This window comes from Dipodomys spectabilis, unplaced genomic scaffold (genome assembly GCF_019054845.1).
Source record: "Dipodomys spectabilis isolate Male_0828 unplaced genomic scaffold, ASM1905484v1 ptg000436l, whole genome shotgun sequence".
Classification (NCBI taxonomy): domain Eukaryota; kingdom Metazoa; phylum Chordata; class Mammalia; order Rodentia; family Heteromyidae; genus Dipodomys; species Dipodomys spectabilis.
Genome location: NW_024871113.1, coordinates 8,944,114 through 8,961,831, shown reverse-complemented (window position 1 = coordinate 8,961,831; position 17,718 = coordinate 8,944,114). Strand labels below are relative to the sequence as shown.

At 39.7% G+C, this 17,718-nt stretch overlaps 1 protein-coding gene across 11 annotated transcripts in view; it reads right to left on the bottom strand.

The window, feature by feature from the left end:
• Rapgef2 (Rap guanine nucleotide exchange factor 2) overlaps nt 1–17,718 on the bottom strand; it is a 251,514-nt gene that overhangs the window by 158,383 nt on the left and 75,413 nt on the right. For all 11 annotated transcript variants that reach the window (XM_042668369.1, XM_042668372.1, XM_042668373.1 and 8 more), the window contains exons 2-3: nt 15,425–15,495; nt 11,157–11,213 (exon numbers count right to left, since the gene is read on the bottom strand). In XM_042668369.1, coding sequence (XP_042524303.1) covers nt 11,157–11,213; nt 15,425–15,495 — 128 coding nt within the window. The remainder of the gene's footprint in view (nt 1–11,156; nt 11,214–15,424; nt 15,496–17,718) is intronic.

Here is a 17,718-nt window from a genome sequence, read left to right as displayed (position 1 = left end):
ACACACACACACACACACACACACAAAATTAGCCTCTTGAAAGCTTCAGTGGTGGGTACCTTTTCCTCAGCTAACCTTGTTGCCTTATGAAAAGACAAGAAAAATGTAAACACAGCAATGGGTTAACCAAGAAGGAAGTTCAGCCCCATCAAACACATCACGACTTGAGCAGTAGAAGACCAAGGGTGACATGGTGGCTCCATGACACTGGGAAATCAGGCTCTTCTGCTTTGTAAATCAGTCATCCTCAACCTGGGACTCTCAGGCACCCATATTCTAGCAGGGAAGGGGCTAGAGGGAAGTAGGAAGGATGAATCAAGCACAGGGGTCCTACTTCTTGAAGACACCCCACGGAAGCTGCATCCTGTGTTTCTCTCATAACCCAGTAATCCCAGGTCCTTGAAGATTTACAATAAGTATTTTTTGCTCCTGAATCATTTTGCTAATTAAAAATACCAATCAGGACCACCTAATTATTTTTACTGTGCCACTGGTTTCCAAAGTTCATTAGCAATTGATCATTTTATCCCCTAAGATATATTCTTAACCAAAATCCTTAATAGTAAAACAAGAAAATATAAAAGAAAACAATTGTCAAATAGAGTGTAGTTCCATGTAGAACCATAGAAAGGATTTCTCAAAAGAAAAAGTAAAATGCTTCAGAAAAACCTACATCCTTTCCTCCCCATTTCTCACCATTAGGTTTGCAACAGCCAACATCCACCTTGGTATGGGAAGATGTATTTGTCTTTGTAAGAGAAGGGGCAGCATTACTATTACATCCTGATTTGCTATGATCTAAGGTTCAAAGTACTTCAAACAATCCAAATAACAAATAAGAAAGCTCCAAGTACAAACAAGAAAAGAACTATTTTATAAGCTTTTACTCTATTCGTAAAACGTTTCCTTTCTCACAAAACGGTCAGTGCAGAGAATTAAAATCTACAGAAAGAAAGAAAAAAAGACTGAGGTAGATAATCACTTAACGTGGTCTTGAACAAATTACTACCACTGCTGCCAGAATTAAATAGACAATGATCAGTAAGTACAAATAACAATCCTTCAATAGCAATGCAATCACACTTTATGACATAAGATCTAGATTGATTGTGACATGGAGAATATAACAATATTAACCAGCTTTTCAGTTATTTCTTATCCTCAGTTCTCAAGTTGGAGAAAAAATAACTATGAGGTTTATAAACTCAACTTTCCTGACCTGGTCATAAAACACATACACCTGATGGCAAGCAGTGTTCAGAGAATGAAGGAAGATGCCATGACAGCAAATGTTCTGGCACTCACAGTACACAATTACCCTGTAACTATGACTCCTGGCATGACTCTTCATATCAGGAGAGCTATGGGAAAGACATGAGGCGATGTAAGCAAGGAAATGTTTATCTGATAGATGGTCCTAGGCTTTGGAATAAGTGTTTCATGAAGACCCATATGATGAAGGTTTGGTTCCTTGAGTGGCAATATGGGGAGTCTGTGGGGCCTAGTAGGAGGAAGTTAGGTCATAGGGTGGGAGTGTGTTTTTGAAGTAGGCTGTGGGACTCCAGCATTTTCCTGTCTCTGTATTGTGGCTGCCATGAGCTAAGTGGCTTCCTCAGCCAAGCACTGCCTGATATAAGAAGTACTGTCTCACACCAGCCCAAAAGTAATGACTGTGAGCAACTGTGAACCAAAAGAAATTGTCCTCTTTTTACATCAATTGTCTTTGATTCTGCAACAATGACAGGGTATGAAACTGACAAGAAGAATAGTTTAAGAACCAAGCTGGGCACACTGGCTCACGCCTGTAATACAAGCTACTCAGAAAGCTGAAATCTTGAGGATCACGGTTCAAAGACAGTCCAGGCATGAAAATCTGTGAGACTCCTATCTCCTATTAAAACCAGCAAAAAGCTAGTGAAGCTGTGACTGTAGTGGTAGAGTACTAGCCTTGAGTGAATAAGCTAAGAGAAGAGTGCTCAGGTCCTAAGTTGGAAGTCCCAGTAAAGCACCAAAAGAGGGGAAAAAAAACCAGAAAACACTCCCAGGATAAGTGAAATCAAGTAGGTGATCAAACAGTATGTTTTCTGATTTTCATTCTAGTTAAAAGAAAAATAGGGCAGGTAAAGGCTTAAAATACCTTTGGAAGGGAACTGGGAAATGAGAGCATCATGCACTTAAACCAAGCAGCCCAGTGTAAACTAGTATTGGCAGTACTGGGTACTTGAGTTAGACTATAATAGTTTAGTTCAGTGACATTTTGGCTAGGTTAGGCTAGGTTGTGTAACTTCTTTGAAACTGAATTTCTAAATGAATACAATGCTGTTTCACATAAGGACAGTAATTATTGTGATATTAAATATTAAAGAACAACAAAGGACCAAGCAAAAAAGGGGGAGTATGAAATTGAGATCTTTTCCTTTTAGAAAAACAAAAGCTAACATAGATGAGCTGTCCATCTTCCCAAGATAACCCAAAGCAAACCTACAAGAATTAGCAGAGAATTATCACTAAACCAATAAACACTTACTGAATATACTTAACATTTACTTTACATGAAGCCACATAGAAACATAATTTCTGTTCTTGTCCCTCCTAAGAATTCGAATTTTGTAATAGCAAACTAATTCTAAGAATATAAAAACAGGGAATCTTATTTTAAAGGTGCTTCTGAAATATTTGTAAGCTAGACAAATCCTGTTCACTATGCCTATCAATCTCCCACAGAACTATACCTATCAATCTCCCACAGAACTATGTTTAACTTCTGTTTTGAAAACCCATGTTGAGAGATACTACCATCCAAATTCCTGACTGCAGGAGACTGTACTTGCTGACCACACCCACTTCTTTCACTGGAGGCTGAGCCTGAGGCAGGTGATGTTTCAGTGTCTACAAATATGCCTTGCTTTCCACGGTGCTGATATTACTAGAAGAGCTTTACTGCAGCTTCATGTGCAAAATGATGCTTTTTTTTTCTTAAGACAAATATGAAGAATAGTACATTGTAGTAGTAGCAGCAAGTTTAAGGATTGTAAAATTGACCTCTCAACTGGCAGTGAGGCAGGTTAACTAAAGGTGCTATATTGGTAGTAATAACTGCACTATTATTATTGAAGCTAACAATGAGATTGTACCCTGTCTAGTGGTTCTCAAGCTTTGATGTTGTTTGAATCATCAGGATGCTGATAAAAACATGTTCTCAAACTTTCAACTTTCCTACTCAATTCCTGGGTTCTTTTTGTATGCTTGTTTTGATCAGTAGTGGGGCCTGAACTCTGGGCCTGGGCACTGTCTCTCAGCTCTTCAGCTCAAGGCTAGAGCTCTACTACTTTAGCCACAGCACCACTTCTGGCTTTTTCTGCTTATATGGTGCTAAGGAATCAAACCCAGGGCCTCATGCATGCAAGGCAAGCACTCTACCACAGAGCCATCTTCCCAGCCCTCTGGATTCTTTTCACCACATGGGTACTACATTTTAGTGATCTTTAAAAAAACATCCAAGATGTGTGGGGCCAACATTGAAAACCCTTCAAGAAACAAATGCCAGGGCTGGGAAGGTGGCTCACTGGTAGAGCGCTTGCCTTATATGCCTGAGGCCCTGGGTTCAATTCCTCAGCACCACATAAGCAAAAAGAAAAAAGCCAGAAGTGGCGCTGTGGCTCAAGTGGTAGAGCGCTAGCCTTGAGCTGAAGAGCTGAGGGACAGCGCCAGGCCCAGAGTTCAGACCCCACAACCGGACCCAAAAAAAAAAAAAAAGAAAAAGAAACAAATGCCAGCAGTGATACATAGTAGATAGTATGTTGAAAATGAACTAAACAACTTGTGGATGAGGACAAGAGGGAAAAACTGGGAGAGAGTAAAGAATCCTGACTTATGAAATGGTAATTTCTCTCCGTACATAATCTATAAAGGTCATAATGTTATAAAAACAATTTTTTAAAAATCCTTCAAGAGAGATCTCAAAAGAAAAAATGGCAGAAACCAATCCTACAACTCTATTAATATTCATGCAATAGATACTTTGCTTTATTAATCAGTGTCATTTTATTTTCTCAAATAAACTGCTTCATGTTTAAAAATGATAACCTAAGGAGCCCCTTCAAGTGTTGTTGAAATAGCAAATGTTAGATACTGGAGAATCTTAGTATTTCCAATGAATCTAAGTGGGCCACAACCAGTGATAGGTAGGGAAGGAAAACACTTAACAGCCAACTGCACACCTAGAGAACAACCACAATTTGAGTACCAAGTTAACAACTACAATAGCCAACTAATTTGACTCTAATCTGTCCCATCCTATGAGGACAAAACAATGCCATTAAGTCCCAGGTGCTTGACAAGACACTCCAAAGAGTCTTGGTTTTCTTTATCATCAACAGCGAAGAAATCACTAACCCCAAAACGAAGCAAAACATAATAAACAGACCATACTCCAGCCTATCACCATGCACCAACATCAACTCAAAATGGATTAAAGACCTTAACATTAAACCTGAATCTCTGAAACTACTGCAGGACAGAGTAGGAGAGACACTTGAACTAATAGGCACAGGAAGGAACTTCCTGAACAGAGTCCCAGGGTCACAACAAGTTGGAGAGAGACTCGACAAATGGGACTACCTTAAAATAAAAAGCTTCTGCACAGCTAAATCTATCGCAACTAAGCTAGAAAGACAACCAACTAATTGGGAAAAAATATTTACCAGCAATATATCAGACAAGGGGTTAACATCCAGTATATACAGGGAACTCAAGAAACTAATCCCTCCCAAACCTAACAAACCAATTACTAAATGGGCAAGGGAACTAAAGAGGGACTTCTCAGATGAAGAAATAAAAATGGCAAAGAAACACATGAGGAAATGTTCATCATCCCTGGTGGTGAAGGAAATGCAAATAAAGACAACCCTGAGATGCCACCTTACCCCAGTCAGAATGTCCCACATCCACAAATCAGCCAAATGCTGGAGGGGATGTGGAGAAAGAGGAACCCTATTACACTGCTAGTGGGAATGTACACTTATACAACCACTTTGGAAAGCAGTCTGGAGGGTCCTCAGAAAGCTAAAGATTGACCTCCCTTACGACACAGTCATACCACTTCTAGGTATCTACCCTGAACAACATGAACCAATATACAAGGACACCTGCACCTCCATGTTTATTGCAGCACTGTTCGCAATACCTAGGATATGGAAACAACCCAGGTGCCCCACCACAGATGAATGGATCCAAAAATTGTGGTATCTATACACAATGGAATATTATGCAGCCATTAGAAATGACAAAATAATGGCATTTGTCAGGGAAATGGATGGAGCTAGAAGGAATCATGTTGAGCAAGGTAAGCCAAGAGCAAAGAGACAAATGGTACATGGTCTCCCTGATAAATGGATGCTAAATCCAAATGTTAGGTGATATGACAAAATTAACAGGACTTAAGAAACAAAGAACTTCCACTCATCTGGTCAAACCACTACTAAATATCCCCATGCTGCTGATCACATGTATGGTATGTATGTGTACACTGTTATATGTTATAGACTGTGATAGACAATTTGCTCCAGGAAAGTTAGAATGAACTTGTGACTTTAAATGAGCATCATTATTCCACAATACCGTAAAATTTGGGAAATTATGTAATCACTTAATCACAATTTAAAAAAAAAAAAAAAGAACCTCAGGGAAGATAGGGAGAGAAGGGGATGGTAGGGGAAAAAACAATGGAGGGGGTAACAATGCTCAATAGGAAGTGTACTCATTACCTTGCTCATGTAACTGTAACCCTCTGTATAGTATCTTTACAATAAAAAATAAAAAAAAAAATAAACAGACAATATATCAAAACAGTGGATTCACCTTCTGGTATGAATAGATAGAAAACCTCTACAGCAGAGATTGGCCCACTTCATGTTATCTCAAGTGTAAAGTGAACACCAAATTCACACTAGGGAGTGACAGGCATAGTACCAGCCACAGTACCCACCTCACTGGCTAGTGCCCAGTGCTCCCCAGCTGGCTACTCCCCTGGTTCCTTCCCAACTCTGTCACCATGCCCAGGAGGATTTATCTCCCACCCCCACTTCACACCATTCCTTAAGGAAGCTCAAAGATCCTACTTTTTCAGGATATCTTCCCATCTGTTGTATTCCAAACTCCAGAACACTTCATCCACCTAACTGCATTCTGTTTGTTCTATAGTTTCTTATTCTTCTGGGATCTTCCTCCACATCCACTGTCTCTCCTTTCAGGCAGCCACTATGTAGTAGGCTGGCAGTCTAGTAGTATTTTAGCTACAACTTGCTCAGGTAAATATCAGATCACAAATTGCTTGTGCTTGCAGGCCAAGGCTGTCTCTTTGATAAGACACCAGCATTTTCAATGTGTGTTAGCAAGCCTGAAGCTCAGGTTTGGGAGAACATTCTCTCTTCCTTCCTAGCTGGGATATCATAGTGAAGTCAAATTCTGAGGTTCTAGGTCTAGAATTGTAAAGTGGAATAACAACCAATTCCTTGAAAAGTTACTCTGATTTCAAAGAAATACCATTTGGTTCTTCTGTCAAAAATACGTCAGATTAAAAGGGATTCTTGTAGGTGGGGACAGGAGGGAAAAACTGGGAGTGAGTGAGGGAAAGGGTATTAACAAGTCCAAAAAGAAATATTCTCTTTACAACTGTAACCCCTCTATAAATCACCTTTATAATAAAATCTTGAAAAAAAAGGATTCTCTTCATTCTTCCTCTTTCAAGAGTCTCTGAAGGGGCCAACCTCCAGCTTTACTTCCTGCCCCTAACTCCAATATGCTCTGTGCTGCAATGCAACACTTAGCCATAAAACACTTTTTCTACACAGGCTTCAGGACGTTGGCAAAGTGAGAACCTGCTCTTCCTGCTCTTATCAAACTTATTGCACATCCTTCCAGTTCCAAACTGACAACCAGCAGCCCTGAGTGGATGAATATCTTTCAGATAAAGTGAATCATTTCCTCCTGCTTCCCAGTGCACTTTGTGCATAAAGGCTCACATGGAACAGTTTTGAGTATCACAATTATCTGGACTTTCTGTTCGCTTTTAAAGCTCCTAATTCCTCAGTACACTGACTAACATCTATCTCACACTCAGATATTTTCTTAATGAATTCAACAGACACTGAATGAGACAACTAATCAAAGTATCTTTAAGTGAAACTTATCACTAACTAGGAAAGAAAAGTTAGTGTAAGGTGGACCCACTGCAACAATGAGATGTACAAGTTGTTATGTCGAAAACGAACTTTACAAACTTTGGTGGTGGGGGGGGGGGGGGGTGGGGAGGGGAGGATGGGAAGGGATGGGAATGGGAAACAAAGGAGGAGGCTACAATGCTTGATAAGAAATGTACTCATTATCTTGCCTATGTAATTGTAACCCCTCTGTACAGTATTTTCACAATAAAAAAAAAACTTTCTTAGCAATACCACAGCAGTCCACAAGGTGGTGATGTCCCCACACAAAGGAGCATATGTGAATTGCTGCTTCCAGTTGGATTTACAAAGCAGGAAGCTAATGAGATGATCAAGGGGAAGTTGACAATGAGATTGAAATAACAGAGCCCAATCAGCCAGTTTGATTAACTGTCAATGACATAAAAAAAAAAAAAAAAAAAAAAAAGAGCTGTGACAGTGCAGGGTTGGCAGGGGCAGGAAGATGGCTGTGGGCAGCCTAGCTCACCAATGCCAACCAGATACCCACACCTAAGCCTTCAGGCTAGGCAGAGACAATAGACTAAAGAGGACCACAAAACCCACACACACATTCTGGGACCACAAGTTGGAGCTGTGAAAGGGGAGAGCACTAGGCTGTAAGTGGCAGAGCTGACCCACCAAGGTTTACACCAGCCAGGGAGTTGCGTGTGAGGAAGCACTCCGCATGCCATGTGGGAAACATGGGCAGGCACCCAACACAGAAGAGGAAGAGGACAGCAGGCAGGGACCAAAGTGGTATGAGGCCACCAGCCATCATGCAAAAGAAAGGTCAACTCACATAGTATGGGGCAACATTAAAACAAAAGCTCTGCGCTACGCAGGTCACACAGCTAGCTGCTGGCCTATGGGTCAGAGCAGACAGGAATCTTACCATCTAGGCTGACCATCCCACATTTTGAAAGAGAAGAAAACTAAGAAAGGTTCCAGTAATTAAGTGGACCTACAGAGCAGGAAGCCTCAGAGGCCACATCCAGAGACCTAAACCACTAACCTGTGTCTCCACATAGGTCTACACTGGGAATCAACAGCCCCATCCCAGAGCCAAGCCAGAACACAAAAGCCCTCCTATCCACCCTCCACTGCTACAGCCACATTGCAGACTCCCCTCACAAGTCTTCCAGCCCCCTTCTGAGGTCAGTGCCTTCGTTTTGCTTTCTTATACTGTGATTTTTAGTCATCTGAACAGCTTAGACTTTTCTTCAATATTCAACCATGTCAAAGGCCCCAGGGAAAATAGTTATTTGCAACCCCTGGTCTTCAGATATTGCACAGTAGGAATGCAGCAATGACATAGAGGCCTGCGGCAAGACAGTCCCACTGCATGACAGCCTGAAGGCCACCCTCTGCTCTCAGGAGCTAGGGACAACTTCCTTGAACCAATTGTTCCAGGCTGAAAAAGGAAGCTCTGACCATGGCTGTCAGCCAATCTGCAGATGGCTTTCCAGATACACAGAAACTCTGGTCCTTTCACAAACACATGACATCACTTCTATTACTACACCAAGGACAAAGTTTGGTAAGGATTTGCATTTATTTTGATCTTCCTCCAATGGGGTTCTAAGCTATAAAGTCAAAGACAAAACAAGTATTATCCACCTTCCTCCTATAATTCTATGCAAAGGCTACTTCTTTAAAGATTTTTTTTCAAATAAATTAAAGCCTTGCATCTTTTAAAAGACTAAAACAACACACGCAACAGATGAGAAACTTTTTCTTTTTTTCTATTGGGGGAGCTAGAACTGAAGAGGTACTGTTTATTATTCAAATCTAAACTGTAATGCAAAATAAAATAAAAGCATGTCACCATCCAGAGAAAAAACAAGCAATGAAATCGCTGCAGACATAAGAGACCAAGGATTTCTGTGATGGGACCCAGAGCCCAAAGTACACTGTGCAAGGGGCACCAGGAAGCCTAGAGCACAAGCAGCAGGCAAATGGCAAGGCCCCAGCAAGGCATGGAGGGGGCAGTGGCAGTGAGCACAAAGAGGGAAGTGGGTGGCTGCCCTGAGAACATAAAACCCAACAAGTGAACACTGTTATAAGCATCTACACATGTGCAGACTTATGTAAAAATGCCTTAAGTAACTCAATAGCCTTCCATGCACCTTTTAGGAAGAGCAATTTCCTCTCTTAGAACAGGCATACAGCCCTTAAACCAGTGCTTTTGAAAGCAAAGTGTCCAAGTCAGACATATGTGTAAGTAGCCATGGGTGCAGGATTACTGTTAACAAGTTGTTCAGGCGCCAGGTACTAGCAAATCTAAAAACAAATCGGTTTGGATGCTAAGATTATCGTATATGCCTAGTGAAAATTATTTACCAGCCTCAAAATGATGACTGGCTATTGCAATAACAAATGTGAAATCAAATCTGGTAAAGATATACATCTAATAAGATGCCAGCTTCAGGGCTGGGAAGGTGCCTCAGTGGTAGAGCGCTTGCCTTGCATGCCTGAGGCCCTGGGTTGGATTCCTCAGCACTACATAAGTTTGATTGCTGATACAAAGGTTCTGAGCACTTCAATTGTAGCTGAGCACTAAACTGAAATAGTGTGGAAATTAAGAACTAATGAAAACAGAAGAGTGTGATGCTAGTCACAAGACAGAGACAGTGGCTTGTGCCTATAATCTCAGTTACCCAACAGAATTGTGGTCAGGGGATAACGCTAGACAAAAGGTCTAGACCTTAGCTAAAAAACAAACTAAAGCAAAAAGAGCTAGAAGTAGGTAGGGATTAAGTGGTAAGACACTTGCCTAGCAAAACCCAGGCCCTGAGTCTAATCTCCAGAAACACCAAACAAACAAATAATTTGTCACTTTTAAGGAAATATGTTAACTGGGTCAGGCACCAGTGGCTCATGCTTTATTCCTAGCTACTCAAGATGCTAAAATATGAGGGCTGCAGTTCAAAGCCGGCCTGGGCAGTAAAGTTCATGAGACTCATCTCCAATTAACTACCAAAAAGCCAGAAACAGCAGAGCACTAGACTTGAGAAAAAAAAGCTAAAAGGTAATGCAGACCCTTAAGTTTAAATACCAGTACTGGTACCAAGAAAAACAAATTAACACATCTTGAAAGGGATATCAAAGCTATTTTTAAAAGAAATTATAGCCTGGAGCCAGTGGTTCACACCTATAATCCTAGCTACTCATGAGGCTGAGATGTGAAGATCACAGTTCAATGACAGCCCAGGCAAGAAAGACTCTTATCTCTAATTAATCACCAGAAAAGTGGAAGTGGCACTGTGGCTCAAGTAGAAGAGCACTCGCTTTGAGCTGAAGAACTGAGGGACAGTGCCCCAGGCCCAGAGTTCAAGCCCCACCACCGACAAAAAAAAGAAAGAAAGAAAGAAAGAAAGAAAGGAAGGGAGGGAGGGAGGTGGGAGGGAGGGAGGGAGGGAGGGAGGGAGGGAGGGAGGGAGGGAGGGAGGGAGGAAAAAAGGAAGGAAGGAAGGAAGGAAGGAAGGAAGGAAGAAGGAAGGAAGGAAGGAAGGAAGGAAGGAAGGAAGGAAGGAAGGAAAGAAGGAAGGAAGGAAGGAATGAAGGAAGGAAGGAAACCTAAGGAAGGAAGGATGTGGAGAGCTCATTTTCCTACTTTTAAAAGTAGCATAAACTGAGCTACAAGACCCATGCTTTCTCTGCATGTCAGCTAGTGTGGCTGTGGGGTTTTGTTGCTGTTGTTCTGTTAGAATGAGTGTGCACTACATTATATTTCATAATGACAAAATGTCAAAATACTTGATAATATGACCTAGTACCTCTAAGCAAAATATGAGATAAACATACAAATGTAAATTGATCAGAAAAGGATGATACACTTGTTTTACAACAGGAAGCAGTGGAAAGGTTTTTCCCATCTCTCACTAGGCAGGAGCAAGCCAGAACACTGAAGCAAATAGAGGGAAAACTGATACCTACTAGTACAAGACTTCATTTGCTTCATGCCTTTCGTAGCGCACAGTCTCACACATTAACCTGCAAAAGAAAAAAGGCATGAGTTCAACATGTATCATTCCAAACATACTAGCAAATCTAAAAACAAATCGGTTTGGATGCTAAGATTATCGTATATGACTAGTGAAAATTATTTACCAGCCTCAAAATGATTATTGGCTATTGCAATAACAAATGTGAAATCAAATCTGGTAAAGATATACATCTAATAAGATGCCAGCTTCAGGGCTGGAAAGGTGGCTCAGTGGTAGAGCACTTGCCTTGCATGCCTGAGGCCCTGGGTTCGATTCCTCAGCACCACATAAGCAAAAAGAAAAAAAGCCAGAAGTGACGCTGTGGCTCAGGTGGTAGAGCGCTAGCCTTGAGCTGAAGAGCTAAAGGACAGCGCCCAGCCCAGAGTTCAGGCCCCATGACCAGACTCAAAAAAAAAAAAAAGATGCAGCTTCATTCTATTTCCCCTCAGCAGTAATGTTCTCAGCAGTATAAAACTTCAGTATTTTTATAGCCAATGACTACCATAGAGGTTTAATGATTTGTTATTTCAGCTGATTTGTCCTGAATTATGACATATGAATATTTGGAATTCGTTTGTCTAACATATATAGAAATTCAACTCAGAATGACAACAGTGAAGAAAGCTGGCTCTAAAGTGGCCCTCTCAACAGCACCCTCAACTTGGACCCAGGCAGCTGTGCTCCCAGCAGTGTCATCTTTCTTGGGTGTTAAATCCAGGGCACAAGTCTCGTAGGTGCTCTAGTTTGTGCCTCCCACTACACCCCTCATGCTTGCAGTAATTCAATCTTGAAGTAGTGACCACTATGTCTGCCCAAGAACTTCTGTCTGCCCCTTCCCCCCACATGGAGTGTCTATGTGGAGCATAAAAGCCCAGAGCATGGTGCTATAAATGACCTTGATATTAGGTTAAGACAAGCCAAGGGCATCCTAGTTTAAAATGCATTAACTATTATCCTGAGAACTTTCAAAGTCCTGACATGGATTTTGCTGTCACCTGGGACCATGTGTTGTCAGTAAGTCTCCAGGAAAGTACACTTTGCAATCCTGGGTCTGCCTGCAACTTGTTTCAGCTTTACAGTATCTTGAAGCCATGCCTTATAGATTGGGACCAGGTTAAGACTGTTCTTGATGTCCTCATTCTCGAGCCCTTCCTTGAAACATTCCAACTGAATGTCACTTAGCTCAAGGAGGCAGAAGCAAATCTTGGATACACATCACTAAAACACAAGACTTTCCTTAATAGGTGCAATCCCAACTCTTCATAGGAAAGATGACAGTCACAAGTAAGGGGGCTAAAAATATCTGCGCTTAAATGAAATAACAGTCTCTGCCTTGTTTCCTGCCCTCGCCTCAGCTGCATCAGCGTCCTGGACCTCATTACTGGACCTCCATGCTCTTACCAACTTAGCACCTTTTCCTATATTCTGCCCATTTCTCTCTACTGATATACATCCAGCATGCTCACATCACCTACTGTGTTTGGTGACACTCTTCCTGAACCCCAAGTTATCTTCTTATTATCTACATTTTGCTTTTTCTATTAGAGAAAATCTTTTTTTCAGCATGCATGTCCACATGTGCGTACATGTGTGAGTGTACTATACCTCCCACTTTTTCATCTTCTTCCCTCTCAATCATTTGGTCCCAAAACTACAAAGAAAAAAGCTCTAAAGCAAGCAGAGACCTCCATATTATCTAATTCTTTTTGGTGCTTCACTAACTCCATCAGCAACTCCATCTGGCAAATGCTTCTCTAGAGCATCATCTTAAGGCCTCTGGTCTTAGACTTCCTTTTTCCACTGAGCTTAGTCATGCTTTCTATCTCCTTGAGATTCTCCCAAACACCCTCTCCCCACCTACTCCTCAGGGCAGGTCCTTGGCCCTCTTCTTTATACTTAAGTAATTTCACCCACCAGCTTACAATTTCAAATTAAAGACTAATTCAAGATGTCTACTCACCTGAATGCATACTCAATGTAACCATTTGAGTTGAATATCTAACAGCTAGCTCTAGCTACCTAGTGTTTCAAATGTCTAAAACAGAGCTTAAATTTCCCCTCAAAATCTGTTTTCCCCAAAATCAGTGCTCAAACATTTAGGCTTACAACTTGGAGATCTATCATCTTTGTCTCCTGGTTTTTTTCACATCCATCTGTCTATCAGCACCTGCTTCCAAAATCTACCCTCTAAAACTGCAAGTTCACCATCTCCCATGGAATGACCTATTCTGAGCCACTACCCTCCTACCATTTTCCCTTCCCATGACCACAATGAGGTCCTACTTCAACCTGTTGTCCAACACTTTCTGCCCTATGAAAATGCAAATTCCTCCCCTGCATACAGACTCTACCCTACCTGCTATATGACCTTGCCAGACCTTGTCACACCGCCTGTTCCCAACAAAAGAATAGCTGGAGCACTCTTCTCCTTGGAAATCTCGGCACAGCTGCCCTATTTTCAAATCTTGCCTCTTCCTTTCAATTCAAAGTCAGAGCAACCACCACCCACTTTGACCATGTCTAAATGCTAACATCTGAATGAACAAAGGTCTCTGCATGTCCGTCATGACATGAGCTGATGTTTTCCATAAACATGACTTTTCAACATATGTTGAATAAGCAACACATCTGAAAGGTCTCTCCCTATAAATTCATGCCAAAAAACTCAATCTCTACATGTTCCAAAACAAACTTTTTACGGTTTAATTACACTAAGCTACTCTTCTGAATTTCTAACCAAAAATTACCTTTCAAATAGCAGCTAGTTGATCATTCTGAAGCTGGCCAATGTGTGCATAGAAATGCATTGTATTATGTCTATTTTGGCAATTTTAAAAATTTCCATTTTGGTCGATGTGTGCACAGCAATGTACTGTGTTAAATTTACTCTGGTAGTTTTGAAGTTTTTCATTTATTGATTATGTAAAATTCTAGCAGCTAAAGAATTTTATAACCAGATATACTATAAACACATCATATATTCAACATATCTAAATTCACATGCATGGTTCTATGTGTACAATGGGTATATGACTGTTATACTTGCACATCATTCTTCTTGTGCTTGAAAATTAACTGCATTCAATTAAATGAGTATAAACTTTTTTCTTAAGAAAACGGTCGTAACAAAGTATCAATTGAAAACTATACACTTTAAAAATTACTCTAGCTTTAGTTTGAGCCATCTTCTAAAGTCCTAATGGGCTTTGCTTCTTACAAAACCTGACTGATTTTTTTTTTTTACTTAATCTACGGTCAACTTTAATTTAAATGAGTTTCATTAAAAATGTAATTTTAGAAGCACTCTTGATAGTTTAACAATCCTCTTGATACTTTTTTCAATTAACAACCAAATATAAAATAGGTATACTCACAAATTAATTAGTGTTTAAAGAATAAAGGGTAAATATATAGGAAAAGTATGCCTTTCATAATTAAAAAACTGCTGCCACACAAATAGCCAAAGTAGAAGGAAACAAGACATTACATTATGTCCTAATTTACTACCTATTTACAGACAAAAATCACTTCTTTCTTCTGAAACTCAGGTAACCACAAATGATACTGCTGTATTACTGTTCTCCAGATATGGTAGTTTTTCTATAAGCAGATCACATAGAATAAGTATGCTATCTACTATGTGGATTAGAATAGCAGCCGTGTACTTTATGGAGTATATGTATATTCACAAAGACCTAGAACATACTAAAATAGTGAATAGCCATTCTTTAACTAAATCTACTTTCTAATACATCTGAACACTAAATAGTACATTTTTATTTGCCAGGAGTAGCAAATAATGCCATATCCATTTGGCATACATACTTTCTGGGGAGTGATACAGACAAATGGGGTATGAGTGAAAAATTATTACTGTGACAGAAAAGTCAAAGAGGGAGACTGTTACAAATAGAAGAGGATAAAGTGAGGGAAAATAAAGGATAATAAAAGGGATGTATAATATCAAAGTATATTATATGTATGTATAAAATGTCATAATAAAATTATACAATTAAAATATGCAAATGCAAAGATAAGAAAGTATTATATGAACACAACTGAATTCATTTTATAAAACTTACAAAGCAAGTATGAGAGGTAGACGAAACAGTTTTTATAACATTTTATACGCCTTTACATTTAAGCCTACTTCTAAATAAGTAAGCATATAAAATCCTAGCATTCTATCATCATTACATTAATATTAAAATGACAAACCTAAGTTGGTGCTCCCTCAGGTTCGATAAGGCTTCCATCCCATGTAAATAGGAATAGACTATTTCCAGATCCTGTTGCAAAGAAATGAGAGAAATTATTAGAGTTGTCAAAGGGGGGAAAAAGTTTCTAAAATAAGTTACAAATTAAAATATGTGTGGCTTTTAAAAATACATATTTTCATAAATATTAAAAATAAATACTACTAAGAGTCCTTACTCCTATTTCCTGCATGGGGAAATGTTTTTCCCTTTTCCATCTCTCCCTATTTTATCCTGTTAGACTAAAATAAATCCTTGCTAAAACTTCAAAAACAAAATAATAATCATTACTAAAATATAAAACAAACTGGCTTACTAAGGAAAACAATTTCCTCAGAGGTTGTTCTGTCACTCATTTTTCCCAGTCCCAATGAAAGTACAAAGTTTTCATTTAAAAGCATACATGTTTGTTAATACCATGATTAATCAAATTATTTCTACAATATAAATCTCATGCATTTTATTTCATCACAAAAATTTTGAAGGTAAATTCTTTTTTTTCACTTTTACCTAAATGATATTTCTTATAGGAATATTTAAATGTTTTTTTTTTCCAAAATGAAAATATGCCTGTTTTTATAGATCCTCTAAAGAAAACAAGAAGAGAAAAGATTAAGAGATATTCTTGATTGTTCAGAATAAAAACACAAGATCCTGATTACATTCCTACACAACAAGCTAGCAGGGAATTAGCATTTTAGGACTCCAATGCACACATAGTACCATAGTCTGTGAGAAAGAAAGAAAGAAAGAAAGAAAGAAAGAAAGAAAGAAAGAAAGAAAGAAAGAAAGAAAGAAAGAAAGAAAGAAAGAAAGAAAGAAAGAAAGAAGGGAGGGAGGGAGGGAGGGAGGGAGGGAGGGAGGGAGGGAGGGAGGGAGGGAGGGAGGGAGGGAGGGAGGGAGGGAGGGAGGGAGGGAAGGAAGGAAGGAAGGAAGGAAGGAAGGAAGGAAGGAAGGAAGGAAGGAAGGAAGGAAGGAAGGAAGGAAGGAAGGAAGGAAGGAAGGAAGGAAGAATATTTCTTCTCCCCAAATCCCAGGAAAGAAAATACCACAAAAAAAGATGTCTGGTAATATCTGTAAAATAAACCTCATCTTTTTAAAATAACAGCTTTATTGATTAATAATTTGTATGACATAAAATATAACCGTTTAAGATGTAAAAGTCACTGATTTAGTACAATCATAATCACTGAATTCAGAACATCTTTACCATCCCTAATAACCCAAACCCATACTAAGTAGCAGCCATTACTAGTTCCCTATTCTCCAAGCTCCTGGTACCAACTGTTTCCTCCAAGGTAATATATAGCCTTGAGGCCTGGCTTCTCCCTCAGCATGACTCCTCGCACAGGATATAGCATGTGTCAGGCCAGCACTTTCCTGACATGCCACTGCAGACATGCATACAGCATTTTGTCTTGCTGTTTATCAATTGACACAGTGTTAAGGGTTTCTCACTTTTTTTACTAGAACAAATAATACTGCTAAATTCTTGTGTGTAATTTTAAGCTTGAACATTATTTTCAATTTCAGGGCCATGGAGGCCAGGCACAATTAGTCAAGACCCAGTTTCAAAAGCAAAGTACAAACAAAAGGCTTGGAGCCCAGCTCAAGTGGGAAAGTGCTTGCCTAGCAAGAAGTTCAATCTCAAGAACTACCCCCACCCCTCTGCTGCCAGGAAAAAAAATACTACACTGGGATTCCATTTCACCTAATTTAAAATGGCTATTTAAAAACACATCTGGCAAGGATGTGGACAAATGGGAACCCTTTAGAATCCCTTCTGCACTGCTGGCAAGTGCAGCATTACTGAAGAACTCAGCTATACCAATACTGGACATATATTCAAGGAAATTTAGTCATCATACAACAGAGGTCGAATGCTGTGTTTTATTACAGCACTAATCACAACAGCCAATATATGCTATTCGCAGATATACCTGTCAACAGATGGATAAAGAAAATGTGTGTATGTGTGTGCTTATACCCAATGGTTTTCTTGTTTGTTTTTGGTGGTACTAGATTTTAAAACTAAGACCCTCTACCACTTAAACCATGACACCCCCTCCTTTTGCTTAAGTTTATTTCCAGGTAGTTTTCCTACTTATATACCCCCTGTAGCTGTAGAGGTGCAATTCCACCACACCTGGATTATTTGTTGAGATGGAAGCTCTGACTGACTTTTTGCCAATGTCTTCAAACCACAATCCTCTCAATCTCTGCCTCCAAAGTAACTGAGATTGTAGGTATGTACTG